The 14,905-nt window shown below is 39.7% G+C and overlaps 1 protein-coding gene across 1 annotated transcript in view; it reads right to left on the reverse strand.

The window, feature by feature from the left end:
• Positions 1 to 285: 285 nt before the first annotated feature.
• The window catches only part of crybg1a (crystallin beta-gamma domain containing 1a), an 84,892-nt gene continuing 70,272 nt past the window's right edge, over positions 286 to 14,905 (reverse strand). The window contains exons 15-23 of the mRNA XM_061968508.1: positions 14,270 to 14,396; positions 14,161 to 14,187; positions 13,455 to 13,567; positions 8,545 to 8,677; positions 8,328 to 8,467; positions 6,101 to 6,224; positions 5,872 to 6,030; positions 3,940 to 4,102; positions 286 to 1,040 (exon numbers count right to left, since the gene is read on the reverse strand). Of these exons, the coding sequence (XP_061824492.1) occupies positions 952 to 1,040; positions 3,940 to 4,102; positions 5,872 to 6,030; positions 6,101 to 6,224; positions 8,328 to 8,467; positions 8,545 to 8,677; positions 13,455 to 13,567; positions 14,161 to 14,187; positions 14,270 to 14,396 (1,075 nt within the window). The 3' untranslated portion in view covers positions 286 to 951. The remainder of the gene's footprint in view (positions 1,041 to 3,939; positions 4,103 to 5,871; positions 6,031 to 6,100; positions 6,225 to 8,327; positions 8,468 to 8,544; positions 8,678 to 13,454; positions 13,568 to 14,160; positions 14,188 to 14,269; positions 14,397 to 14,905) is intronic.

Genomic DNA, 14,905 nt, shown 5'->3' on the forward strand with positions numbered 1-14,905 from the left:
AACATTCTGTACTAGATAATAGTACAAGTATGTATGATTTGTGCTGTCATTGGTATCGTATAGGAAGTGAAAATGACATCCCTAATTAGCATTAAATAATTCAATAGTGGTATTTAGCACTTTCACATACATTGATGCTAAATTCAGTGCAACATCCACTGATCTTAATTGTATTTAATTGTGGCCAACAATAAAAAAGTCAGTTATTACTTTGTGCCACGGCTTAAGCTTATATTGCTAAAACATTGTTTTCCAGATTTTCCCATTAGAGGTCCTCACAGTGAGTCAATTGCATCATTTATTTAGCTTAGTTTTCACACTGGATGCAACCATTTAACCACACACCTGCCATGGCTGGGTGTTGTTGGGGCGCCAACTGGGAATTGAACATACACCGAGCATTTCACATGCCTAAAATGATACAATTAAATGTTAAGAGTTCTTCAACCCGTTTATGTTTACCGTACATATTTACAACAGCAGGTGAAAACGTCATTTGAAAACTACAACTTTAAGCATTTGAAACTTTACAACACATGAAATATTATTAGTAGTGTCAAAAACAAAACATCTTTGGAGTGTTGGACTTCCATCAACATGAGGAAACAGACACCTTGGGTTAGAAAAGTACCAAAAGTAGACAAGAGGTATGCAGCATTGAATCAGGGCTGACAATCAACATGTAAAAGAGACGTGCGTAGCTTAAAAAAAAAAAAAAAAAAAAGACTAAACGACAACAATATCAATGAAATTAAATAGAAGTGTTAAATTCATGTTAAATCTAAAACCAGAACATGGTGAACCTCCTTATGGAGGGTCCAAATGCTACAAGAGTGCAGAATGATTGTGCAAAGTACCACTCGGTCTGAGTGAAAGTAAGTCCCGCGGTGGAGCTGCCTCACGCAGACCAACAGTCCACTAGTGGAGCTGGCCACAGAACGGCCGCTCATATCACAAGATCTCCAGTGTCCATCTTTGGTTTGGTTTTCCCTCATCGAACGTGTTGAGGATCACCTGGTTCTTGTCGTACTGAAGACCTCCTGTGACACACAACGTGACGTTAGAACTCAATGAAAACAAAAAAATAAATAAGGTGTGCTTCAAAATGATGCAAAGAAAAGCTACACAATGATTAAATGCAAAGTATGCAACATTTCTGAAAAATATAAGTTGCAGAGCGGAATATTTGAGGCTGGGTAGTTGCAGCCTTGAATAAGTCAATATGACATCATTGATTTTGATACAATAGACAAGTAGACACATATCATTTGTACTGAGATGAGAGAGAAAGCGTTCAAAACTTAGTTGAGTTTATTAAGTTCATGCAAGTCTTTTAAATACTGTAAATTCTGTACTACTTTTTTCCTACCCTTTGAACCGTGTGGCTTCTAAAACGGTTTATGGATCTTTGCTGACCGCCACAATGCAAATAGTTTTCATAAAAAAACATGCAAAGACACTGTGTGTGTCGTTGTTTGTGCTATGGCGCCATCTTTTGCTTACTGCAGGTGCTGCTGGATTAACATCTACAGCAGAAGTTGAGTTGAGTTTCAGTTTATTTCGAACATGCATGCATACAACATGATATATTACAATTTTCAGTTTCTCTATTCAACGTGTTCGAAAAGGAGTAGGAAGAAGCAGTGTCAAACATACGGCCCGTGGGCCAGATCAGGCCCACCAACAGGTTTTATCAGGCCCACGAGATGAGTTTGCTAAGTATAAAAATGAGCTGAACTTTTTGAATGAAAGAAACTGCTGTTGTAAATGTGTCCACTGGATGTCGCAGTAGCAATTCTTTGTGTACACTGCCAGCAAGAGCGCACACAACTTCAGAGGGGGCGGAGCTATGTGTCCTGTTAGGATAGGACAGGGGTCGGCAACCTTTACCAGTCATTTTGACCAGTTTCATAAATTAAAAATAACAATGGGCGCCACAAAAAATTTTTGAAATTTAAAATGAATTAACAATGCATAAGAAGTTTTTTTTTTGCTTTGTGCTATGTATAAACCAGGGATCTCAGACACGCTGCCCCACCTTAATATGGAATTTGAATGCTGGTGCGGCACGCGGGTTTTATATGAATGGCGCTTGTCAGCGTCATGCGTGCCGTGATGGTACAGCATATAGCACCCACTACAACCAGCGTGCCTGATCAGCCACACGTTGTATGGGGCTTCCGCTTGTTCACGTAGGTGACAGCAAGGCATACTTGGTCAACAACCACACAGGTTACACTGACGGTGGCGGTATAAAAAAAAAAACTTTAACACTCTTACTAATAATGCGCCACACTGTGAACCCACACCAAACAAGAATGACAAACACATTTCGGGAGAACATCTGCACCGTAACACAACATAAACACAACAGGACAAATACCCAGAATCCCATGCAGCCCTAACTCTTCCGGGCTACATTATACACCCCGCTACCAAACCCCGCCCACCTCAACCGACGCACGGAGGGGGGTGGGGGTTGGGGGGGGTTTGATGTGTGAGGGAGCAGGGTTGGGGTGGGGGCGGGGTTTGGTGGTAGCAGGAGTGTATAATGTAGCCCGGAAGAGTCAGGGCTGCATGGGATTCTGGGCATTTGTTCTGTTGTGTTTATGTTGTGTTAAGGTGCAGATGTTCTCCCAAAATGTGTTTGTCATTCTTGTTTGGTTTTGGTTCAAAGTGTGGCGCATTATTAGTAAGAGTGTTAAAGTTGTTTTATATGGTCACCGTCAGTGTAACCTGTGTGGCTGTTGACCAAGTATGCCTTGCTGTCACGAACGTGTGCAAGCAGAAGATGCATACTGCATAACAAGGGATTGGGCTGGCACGCTGTTATTACAGATTGTAGAGGGCGCCAAATGCTGTACCATCATGGCACGCCCTTATTATAACTGTAAGGTTGAAAATCGGAGAATATTAATCCCGGGAGTTTTCTGCGAGAGTCACTGAAATCTGGAAGTCTCCTGGAAAATTGGGGGGGTCGGCAAGTAAGCTGCTGAGCTGCGTCAGAGTGATCAAAGAGCCGCAGGTTGCCGACCCCTGGGATAGGAGAATAGAGGCAACACTTCCTTGTTTGGACACAGGTACTTATTAGTGATAGTGTACAAAACATGGGTTTTACTTGAATGTCAAAGATGTTTCTGGTAATGTAACCTGAGACATTTCTACCCCACCGAAAAAATTACTTTAATAATCGGTACATTTGGTGTTGTACTTATGACTGCATGGGGACACATTTTCAGGGCGCACATAAATATGCTGAAATAATATGTAACCCTTCTAACTTCATGTGGGATTCATGAAATGAGTCCAAATTCACATGTTTTGTTGTAGATGACGCTACATATGTACAGAATAAACCACGTTAGTACATCACTTGAGGAAAATGAGTCAATTACATTAATAACATCCTGTAATTTGATTTTGATATTATTCATTTCATCTTCTGATAGATTAAAAATTAACACCAACGGGAGCATTTTAAATCTCTACCAGACTCAATTCCACCTATGTGACTGATAACCATTATCACATCATTCATTCAGAAAGTACTAATAACGGCAACATGTAAGTGTAAAAAAAAAAAAACAATTATGATTTGTAAATTTTCAGAATGTACTTTGTCTATTTTTAGACAAAGAAAACAATCTAAAGTTGTTTTTTAAATTATCATGCCATGATTTTACCAGTGCAGCTGAGATAGGCTCCAGTACCCCCCCGCGACCCCAAAAGGGACAAGCGGTAGAAAATGGATGGATGGATGGATGGATCGATTTTACCAGTCCGGCCCACTTGAAAATAGATTTTCCTCCATGTGGCCCCTGAGCTAAAATTAGTTTGACACCCCTGATCTGAAGTGTTTTTTTTTAAATATTTGTATATTTTAAATGGAATGCATCAATATGGTAAATGGAGAGAGACAGAGAGAGAAATAAGTCTGACCTTTGACCTCCAAGACCAGGTCAGGATGAAAGTGGCAGCAAATTAGACCATCTGAGGTGATGTTCCACAACTGGTTGTCTTTGCCTCTCTCAGGAGACACGCACAGTCGACTTCCTGCCATCACCACATTACCCGCCGTCTCCAGGCAACAGTCCTCAGCCAACTGGAAGCAAACAGGAAGTGAGTTATTGACGGTTAAAGTTAAAGTTAAAGTACCAATGATTGTCACACACACACACTAGGTGTGGCAAAATCATTCTCTGCATTTGACCCATCACCCTTGATCTGACACCTCAACAGATTTCTGTACTTAATTACAAAAAATATTCTCAACAGAAAATCCGACATCTGTTTAGTGGGTTTAACAGCTTTTATAAGCTACACAGCAATCTGTTCCATCAACACAAAAGGCATCCGGCTTAAAAGGGAAAGACTAAGAATAACTCAAATGGTATTTCCTGCAAACACAATCGACTAAAAAGAAATAGTGAAGAAGCTAATGAAACTATTCAGAGTGCGTGTGTCGAACCTGAAGTTCCTGAAAATGAATTTAAAATGTCCAATGGTGGTGGTTTTAGTTGCTTTACAGTGCTTTAAATGACAACTATTCATTTCACAATGAATCTATCTGGACCAGTACAAAAACCTGTATACCACCCCCATTAACATTTGGCTTTATAGCGTGAAAGTTCCCTACAATGACATTTTTACTTAAGTTAAAAGTATGAACACACCTCGTCTTTGAATAGCGTAAGTAAGTGCTACACATATACAGTCGTGGTCAGAAGTTTACATACAATTGTAAAGAACATAATGTCATGGCTTTCTGGAGTTTCCAATCATTTCTACGACTCTTATTTTTTGTGATAGAGTGATTGGAGCACATACTTGTTGGTCACAAAAAACATTCATGAAGTTTGGTTCTTTTATGAATTTATTATGGGTCTACTGAAAATGTGACCAAATCTGCTGGGTCAAAAGTATACATACAGCAATGTTAATATTTGGTTACATGTCCCTTGGCAAGTTTCACTGCAATAAGGCACTTTTGGTAGCCATCCACAAGCTTCTGCTTGAATTTTTGACCACTCCTCTTGACAAAATTGGTGCAGTTCAGCTAAATGTGTTGTTTTTCTGACATGGACTTGTTTCTTCAGCATTGTCCACATGTTCTCAATAGGGTTTAAGTCAGGACTTTGGGAAGGCCATTGTAAAACCTTAATTACAGCCTGATTTAGCCATTCCTTTACCACTTTTGTGTGTGTGACAATCATTGGTACTTAACTTTACTTGACTTTTGACGTGTGTTTGGGGTCATTGTCCTGTTGGATCACCCAACTGCGCCCAAGACCCAACCTCCGGGCTGATGATTTTAGGTTGCCCTGAAGAATTTGGAGGTAATCCTCCTTTTTCATTGTCCCATTTACTCTCTGTAAAGCACCAGTTCCATTGGCAGCAAAACAGCTGCTACCAAAAGCGCCTTATTGCAGTGAAACTTGCCAAGGGACATGTAACCAAATACTAACTTTGCTGTATGAATACTTTTGACCCAGCAGATTTGGTCACATTTTCAGTAGACCCATAATAAATTCATAAAAGAACCAAATTTCATGAATGTTTTTTGTGACCAACAGGTATGTGCTCTAATCACTTAATCACAAACAAATGAGAGTTGTAAAAATGATTGGAAACTCAAGACAGCCATGACATTATGTTCTTTACAAGTGTATGTAAACTTTTGACCACGACTGTATGTATACTTTTAGGTGGCCATCGTTTTACATGGCCCTACAAATTGTTTATTTGGCTCTCATTGAAAATGAGTTAGACGCACTTGATCTATATGAAGAAATGATGAGTTAAGGTCTCGAGCCAAGCTAGTGGTTCAGTAAAGTAGTATTGTAATGTGTATGATACACTAGTAATGTACACCTTGCAAGTAAGTTGTCCGTCACGGTAGAGCCAGAGCTGTTCCACCCCTCCTGTGTCCTCCACAGCATGCACCCTCATCAGCTGGATATCTTCCAGCGCCCCCGTCAATGACATCACACAACCTGTCTCCTTGTTCCGCAGGCGGATACAAATCTGTTTCTGTGGGAGATACCAGCAACACAGCATGACAACCTTTTCACATTGTTTTGATCCACCTTTCATACAGTACCGGCAACAGTGGGCGTAGAGACCCAACTCCTTTCCAGCCACTGAACATGCACCAGTCCACCACTTGTCCCGACTGGAGCACGACCTGTCGGCCGCGGTAGTTGCTGCCCTCATACAAAAGCCACCTGGTAGGAATACACCTGATTTATATACCAGACAATGTAAAGAAAAGGAAACAGCAAGTGAAAGAAATCTTCATGTTTAGTGACTTCTTGACATATTTGGCACTATTACTACTTTAAATTAGATGTGTCCATGCTTAACCCAGCTAGCACCATTTTAAGGAATTTCATGGGGCCCTGTCAGAACCTTGGGAAGACGAAGAACATTAAACATCCTTTAGCACACTCTTCTTTACTGCTTTAAGATCTTGACTTAGTTATGAGGTGTATATATGACACTTAAGTTATAAGTCATCATAGGTCATGTGTGTTACTATTCATTCGTTTACATCAGTAGTACACTTCCATTTTATGTGTTAGCACGAGTGCGGCTTTACAGTTCATTTTATGTGATCCAATGACAAGGCTGATTTTTGGTTTAAACATTCACAGAAATAAACTGAATTAATATTAGAGATGTCCAATAATGGCTTTTTTGCCGATATCCGATATTGTCCAACTCTTAATTACCGATTCCGAAATCAACCGATACCGATCTATACGGTCATGGAATTAACACATTATTATGCCTAATTTTGTTGTGATGCCCTGCTGGATGCATTAAACAATGTAACAAGGTTTTCCAAAATAAATCAACTCAAGTAATGGAAAAAAATGCCAACATGGCACTGCCATATTTATTATTGAAGTCACAAAGTGCATTATTTATTTTTTTAACATGCCTCAAAACAGCAGCTTGGAATTTGGAACATGCTCTCTCTGAGAGAGCATGAGGAGGTTGAGGTGGGCAGGGTTGGGGGGAGCGGTAGGGGGTAGCGGGGGGTGTATATTCTAGCGTCCCGGAAGAGTTAGTGCTGCAAGGGGTTCTGGGTATTTGTTCAGTTGTGTTTATGTTGTGTTACGGTGCGGATGTTTGTCATTCTTGTTTGGCGTGGGTTCACAGTGTGGCGCATATTTGTAACAGTGTTAAAGTTGTTTATACGGCCACCCTCAGTGTGACCTATATGGCTGTTGACCAAGTATGAGAGGCATTCACTTGTGTGTGTGAAAAGCCGTAGATATTATGTGATTGGGCCGGCATGCAAAGTGCAAAGGCAGTGCCTTTAAGGTTTATTGGCGCTCTGTACTTCTCCCTACGTCCGTGTACCACTCCGTACAGCGGCGTTTTAAAAAGTCATACATTTTACTTTTTGAAACCGATACCGATAATTTCCGATATCACATTTTAAAGCATTTATCGGACGATAATATCGGCAGTCCGATATTATCGGACATCTCTAATTAATATACATAATTGTAATTGCTGCCAAATGTCCAATTATATTTTTATGTAATTAGGGGGTTTAACCCTGCATTCATATCGTCACCGCTGATAGCATTGAATAAAAAAAGAGATCAACCCTCTCATCTGAAAAGGTAAATATGCTTGTTTGTTTAAACAACTGGTGAAAGGAAGCGTAAATGCAGATGTAGATAGTGCACTACGTAAAGTTGTTTGTATACGTTTACTGTTTGTACCTTGGCAAATACTTTGAAAATGTGCACTTTGTTCTTACTATACTGACTGTCATCAGGTTTTGAGCAAATTAATGACTTGCAGTTAAGTACAACGTTTAAAACGTTCCTGGATTACATTCTGACAACAAAATTGCATTTGCGTTCAAATATTGGGAACTTTTCTGACGCAAATGTTATTCATGCAAACGAGTAATAACCTGTGGTTAACCACGATCAATTACAAGTCAAGAGTGTAATTAATCTGATGAAAAAAATGCATCACTTGAAAGCCCTAATATATAATTTCATATATGTATACATATACAAATATACAAACATACATATATACACACACACACACACACACATATATATATATACATACATATACATAAACACTTCCTAACCTTAGCAGTCGAAAAGGTTAGGAAGTCCTGTCACTGTCATGTATTGACGGCCACAAAAATCGTATGAGGAAATCATTACCAGCAAAGTAATTCAGGTTCTTGTATTATAAACTGTCGACATGATCAGATGAAATCAAACAATTGTAAAAAAATGTGTATATACTGTATGTGATGTAGTTACGTAAGTAGACAATGTACATACTTTCCTCCTTCCACCACCAGGGAGCGTATGTGAGCTCCCAAGGCTGCCTGGTGCATGTTCACAGCCCCTTTAGTCAGCACCAACCTCCGACCTCGGCAGCCCACTTTGCTGAATAGCAGAATTGAGGGCAGAGACAACTCCTACACAAAAGAGCAGAGAGCTTCCTAATTTACACAAACATTGACACAATCTCAGCAAAGACACAAACAGTACTCACGTGCCCAGTGGTCTGCATGGAGCGCACCCTCACATCTGAGGACGGGAAGCCCATGAACTCAGTGTCGGGGTATTCTCCCTCCTCAAGCAAGTACATGTTGTCTGTGAAGTTACCGCCTTCATACGCGATCCAGCTGAAACATGAACATACACTCACATTATTACAATGGTCATAGTTTGGTTTGTTTTGAAATCGCTAAACCAAATTACAAGAAGGAATATACAATATTACGGCTACACCTAAATAAATTATTTAGTGATTAAGATATGAGTTATATTGAACAGTTTGGCAAATCCATAAATACTCAACAAAACACAGAAAAAACAAACAAAAATATAATAATAATAATTCAAATAATAAATAAACAAATACAATAACAAAAAAAACAAATGAGCACTTTAAAGGCCTACTGAAACCCACTACTACCGACCACGCAGTCTGATAGTTTATACATCAATGATGAAATCTTAACATTGCAACACATGCCAATACGGCCGGGTTAGTTTACTAAAGTGCAATATTAAATTTTGCGCGACATATCCTGCTGAAAACGTCTCGGTATGATGACGTCAGCGCGTGACGTCGCGGATTGTGGAGGACATTTTGAGACAGCATGGTGGCCAGCTATTAAGTCGTCTGTTTCATCGCAAAATTCCACAGTATTCTGGACATCTGTGTTGGTGAATCTTTTGCAATTTGTTCAATGAACAATGGAGACAGCAAAGAAGAAAGCTGTAGGAGGGAAGCGGTGTATTGCAGCCGACTTCAGCAACACAAACACGGCCGGTGTTTCATTGTTTACATTCCCGAAAGATGACAGTCAATCTTTACCATTGGCCTGTGGAGAACTGGGACAACAGAGACTCTTACCAGGAGGACTTTGAGTTGGATACGCAGACACGGTACCGTGAGTACGCTTCCAAACATTTGATAGCTTGCCCGTACGTGCGTGCCGCTATGTGCATGTCACGTAAATAATTCAATGTATACACCCTGATGATTATCTTGTGTGATGACTGTATTATGATGATAGTATATATGATAGTATATATCTGTATCATGAATCAATTTAAGTGGACCCCGACTTAAACAAGTTGAAAAACTTATTCGGGTGTTACCATTTAGTGGTCAATTGTACGGAATATGTACTTCACTGTGCAACCTACTAATAAAAGTCTCAAAAAGTCTCACGTACGTAACTTTGGGGACTTTGGGGAAATATATGTGCTGTATGAACTTTGGGGAGGTGAACGGTACTTTGGGCTGTGGGATTGAGTGTGTTGTGCAGGTGTTTGAGTTGTATTGGCGGGTTATATGGACGGGAGGGGGGAGGTGTTTGTTATGCAGTATTAATTTGTGGCATATTAAATATAAGCCTGGTTGTGTTGTGGCTAATAGAGTATATATATGTCTAGTGTTTATTTACTGTTTTAGTCATTCCCAGCTGAATATCAGGTCCCACCCGCCTCTCACAGCATCTTCCCTAACTGAATCGCTCCCACTGCCCTCTAGTCCTTCACTCTCACTTTCCTCATCCACGAATCTTTCATCCTCGCTCAAATTAATGGGGAAATCGTCGCTTTCTCGGTCCGAATCGCTCTCGCTGCTGGTGGCCATGATTGTAAACAATGTGCGGATGTGAGGAGCTCCACAACCTGTGACGTCACGCTACTCGTCTGCTACTTCCGGTACAGGCAAGGCTTTTTTATCAGCAACCAAAAGTTGCGAACTTTATCGTCGATGTTCTCTACTAAATCCTTTCAGCAAAAATATGCCAATATCGCGAAATGATCAAGTATGACACAGAATGGACCTGCTATCCCCGTTTAAATAAGAAAATCGCATATCAGTAGGCCTTTAACACGTCAGTTACTTTTATTGATGCATGTTTTACGTATTTTTGGCCAACATTTTGTGTTAAATTAAAGGAGCCATACATAATAATCAATAGTCAAGTCATCATTAAATGGTATGTCAAAAGGCATTAATAAATCATTTTCTTTTCGAATACCTCTATAACTGATAACAGTAGTTCAGCCAGGATATGCTCATTTAAAAATTAGATTTATAGCCCCAAAATCTTGTTATTGTTTTCATTTTGATGACCCGCCCTCCACCATTTGACCAATTACAAAGTCTGTGAGTGTGTCACATTCAGGTTGCCAGTTACGCACCGCCCTCTTCGTCTAGCTACTGCCACTGGTAAAGTTACTAAACATGTCAGACCTTAGTAAATCTAAAAGGCGTCATTACAATTTTAAATTTATTCATGACAAAGCCAGGAACAAAACGAGGATTTGTATCAGGGATGCCTTTGAAAGATGGAGACGATTGAAGGCGGAGTAGATTTTTTTCATCTGACGCCAAACTTGCTAATTTCCTCCTTGATAGGTAAGTCAGGCATTTACGTTTTCTTATTACTTGTAATAAATGGAAATGGACATTTTCGTATGTAAACTATATTGTCCAATACAGATCTTGTCTAACAAAGCTAGTATGTTCGTGCAACGAAAACTTAGTGTGATGGTGCTTTGCTCCTAGTGTAATGTTTAGCATGCTAGCCCGGTCAATGACACATCGACATATAGGCTAATGGGGGAAATATATGCCCGTTAGCTTGTATGTCGATGTGTATTCGAACTGACAGGGCGAAATATATTTTCGACAAATATAACCTATGTTTCAGTGTCAGTGCCTATTTTGTTCTCAATATGCTGATACGCTGACGAAATGGGTTCCAACATTAGCACGGTTGTCAACATGGCAATGTGAAACAAATGGAGACAGCCAAATCACATGATAAAATAATTATTCATTTGTGTAGCCTATAGGCATACCTTGGTGAAACGTCTCCTCTTTAGTTTGGGTGTACATTAGGCTGCTAAGCATGCTCTACTTATTTTCACCAGTATAACCATTGCTAGCGCTGGTTTGTATTTTGTTTTAGTCTTTGTTTTCTGGTAGTACTGAAAATAACCATATGATTGCCATTTGTTGTTATATTGTACGCAGGCATGACATGAAAATAGCCTACCGTATTTTCCGCACTATAAGGCGCACCTAAAAACCACAAATTTTCTCAAAAGCTGACAGTGCGCCTTATAACCCGGTGCGCTTTATATATGGATAAATATTAAGATTCATTTTCATAAAGTTTCGGTCTCGCAACTTCGGTAAACAGCCGCCATCTTTTTTCCCGGTAGAACAGGAAGCGCTTCTTCTTCTACGCAAGCAACCACCCGCCCGCGTAGAAGAAGAAAAAGCGCGCGGATATCACCGTACGTTTCATTTCCTTTGTGTGTTTACATCTGTAAAGACCACAAAATGGCTCCTACTAAGCGGCAGGTATCCGGTTCATGAAAAGACGCAATCTCTCCATCCGCACACGGATTACTATTTCACAGCAACTGATATTCCTGTGAACCGCACTGTGGATACAACGGGAGCACGTACGGTGAATATTCGCACCACAGGGAATGAGAAGTCATCCTTCACTGTGGTTCTAGCTTGCCATGCTAATGGCCAGAAACTTCCACCCATGGTGATATTCAAAAGGAAGACCTTGCCAAAAGAGACCTTTCCAGCCGGCGTCATCATAAAAGCTAACTCGAAGGGATGGATGAAGAAAAGATGAGCGAGTGGTTAAGGTAAGTTTAAGTTTACTCGAAGAGGCCGGGTGGCTTTTTTCACGCAGCTCTGTCCATGTTGATATACGTATGTTTGTGATTGCACATTTGTGTACATTTTGGGAGTGAACAGAGTTGTTAGAACGCTGGTTTTTAATATATTATTAAAGTTTGACTGACCTATCTGACTGTTTTTTTGACATTCCTTTAGCGCAGTTAGATGCGGCTTACAACACGGGGCGGCTTATAGGTGGACAAAGTTTTGAAATATGCCGTTCATTGAAGGCGCGGCTTATAACCCAGGGCGCCTTATGGTGCAGAAAATACGGTAATTGCTGTGTAAAATTTGTTATTGACAAAACGCTTGTCTATTCAGCTATTCTGGTCCCAGCACCTCAACCCCCAGTAAGAGGCAGTGGAAGTTTGAAGTTCCTTGGAGTAGCCCAGTCGATCGAGCTGGATTTGGCTGCACATCTGGCAACCTCAGTCAGGGAGAGGGGGAGGGGACTACAGAATTTTGACTGTGATTGCAGTACCATTTCTAGCCACATTATTACATATGGCACCTTTAAGTCCGATTAATAGCTTATACAGTATGTATTACAGTGTAGTGTTGTGGTGATCGGTAAACATATAGCATGCACTTAACGGGACTTCTGCTTGCGGGTTAAGAGTGAACTCCACTAACAACAACAGCAGCTAATATTGGTGCTATTGTATCTTCGCCGCTACAATTGAGTTGACCAATTGTTGGCAGAACAACTTTTTGATGCACTGTACTTTATTTTCAATAACACTTCTCCACATTGGTAATCCTTTGGCATGGAGTCATGTACCTAACAAAAAAGGTGAAATAACTGCAAACATGTTTTATATTCTGGTTTCTTCAAAATAGCCACCCTTTGCTCTGATTACTTTTTCGCACACTCTTAGCATTCTCTCGATGAGCTTTAAGAGGTAGTATATGTATATGTATGTATTTATATACATACTGTATGTGTGTGTGTGTATATATATATATATATATATATATATATATATATATATATATATATATACATACACACACACACACACACACACACACACACACACACACACACACATACAGTACATATCTGTCAGGCATACACAGGAAGTGTATTAACATTGTGTATCATGCCACACTGGGATAATGTTGACATTATGCTATTTCTATTCTCATGTGTGATCAGATTCACTGTTGATTAAAACAGTCATGATTTTACAGCTGTGTTTAATACTGATTAGATGTGGCTACGGTACCTGCCAGCCAAGACCTTACAGGACCTGGTCACAAAGTCCTCACCAAGAGCAGTTACACTGTCTTCCAGGACCACCAGTTTACCCTGGAAGTTGGGCTCAGTAAACAGCTTCACCTGGACAGCAATACAGCACACACATAAGGCAGGAGTAACAGAAAAATATGCAACCAAGTGCCATATGATCTCACATACACCTTAAAAACGAAAACGTTTTGAGACAGTAAATAAAGATAATCTTCATATCAGGTACTAAATCCAACAAATAACTATAGAAAAAAAAAAGAATCCTTAATATCGTTAAGACAAATTCCATTCAAAAACAGGAGCTGTGCTCAAGCACTTGATTCTCCTGAATCATAAATCTTTCACTTCACAAATATTCTATTTATCTGCTTTCAATTCTGTGGGAACAGTTTGGGGGGAGGCCCTTTTCTGTTCCAGCATGACCCTTGTGCCAATTGCACAAGGCGACTATGGAATTAAATCTTGAACATTGTGAGTCTTTGTAAGAGACATCTGACCTCACAAATGCTCTTTTGAATGAATAGAGAAAAACTCTCAGAGTTTCCAAAATATTGCAGAAAGTCTTCCAAGAAGGATCAACGCTGTTACTGTATACTGTCACTGCAACAAGTGAGGTCTACTTCATTATATCTGGAACTTTTTGCCATATGCTGTAGGTTATGAGAAATTCATCTTCTGCATACCTTGAACTTGGAGTTCATCAATGAGTCCTTTAAAAAAAGACAAGGAGAGGAATTAAAATTAAGATTCCAAACTAAAAGGACTTCTTGTTCCTAGAGGAGATGATCTCACATTGAAGACTGGTTGGATCGATGCTATTTTAAAGGTCTGGGCACCCCAGTCCTCCGGAATTGTGTACAGGCCTCTCTCCAGGATGTAGAGCTCACCACTGAATCCAGGATTTTCAAATGCCACCCATCTGCCACAAAGGGAAGTTCACAATGCAACTTTGTACATCAAAATTAATATGCTTTTGATGAGTGAATATCACAATTCCATGAAATTAGTATCACGAGAAAATCCTGTGTTTAAAAAAAAAAATCTAATTACATGACTTAGTATATCAAAATTAATATGGTGTTACAGTGACAGACGAGAAAAATTGCCACTGGCCGTGAAAAACATAAAGCTGCAAACTTAGAGACGGACATGCATCACAACAAATGCTATAAAGACACATTTTCAGCATAAACTAAATGTGTGTGCCAACTTAAAATAATTAATTGGAATGTTTTCTTTATGTTAACTTACTTATATGGAATGGTAAAGAAAATATAAAACAATAAACACCCACCCAAAAAAACAGGTCGTCATTTTGTTTAAATCAGAGAGAAGTAGGACAATGGTTATGATTATGGTTATGGTTTGAGTTTATTTTAAATATGCATACAATTACAACATGATTCATCACAATGCTAATAAATTGGC

Source organism: Nerophis lumbriciformis, linkage group LG08, assembly GCF_033978685.3.
Source record: "Nerophis lumbriciformis linkage group LG08, RoL_Nlum_v2.1, whole genome shotgun sequence".
Taxonomy (NCBI): Eukaryota; Metazoa; Chordata; class Actinopteri; order Syngnathiformes; family Syngnathidae; genus Nerophis; species Nerophis lumbriciformis.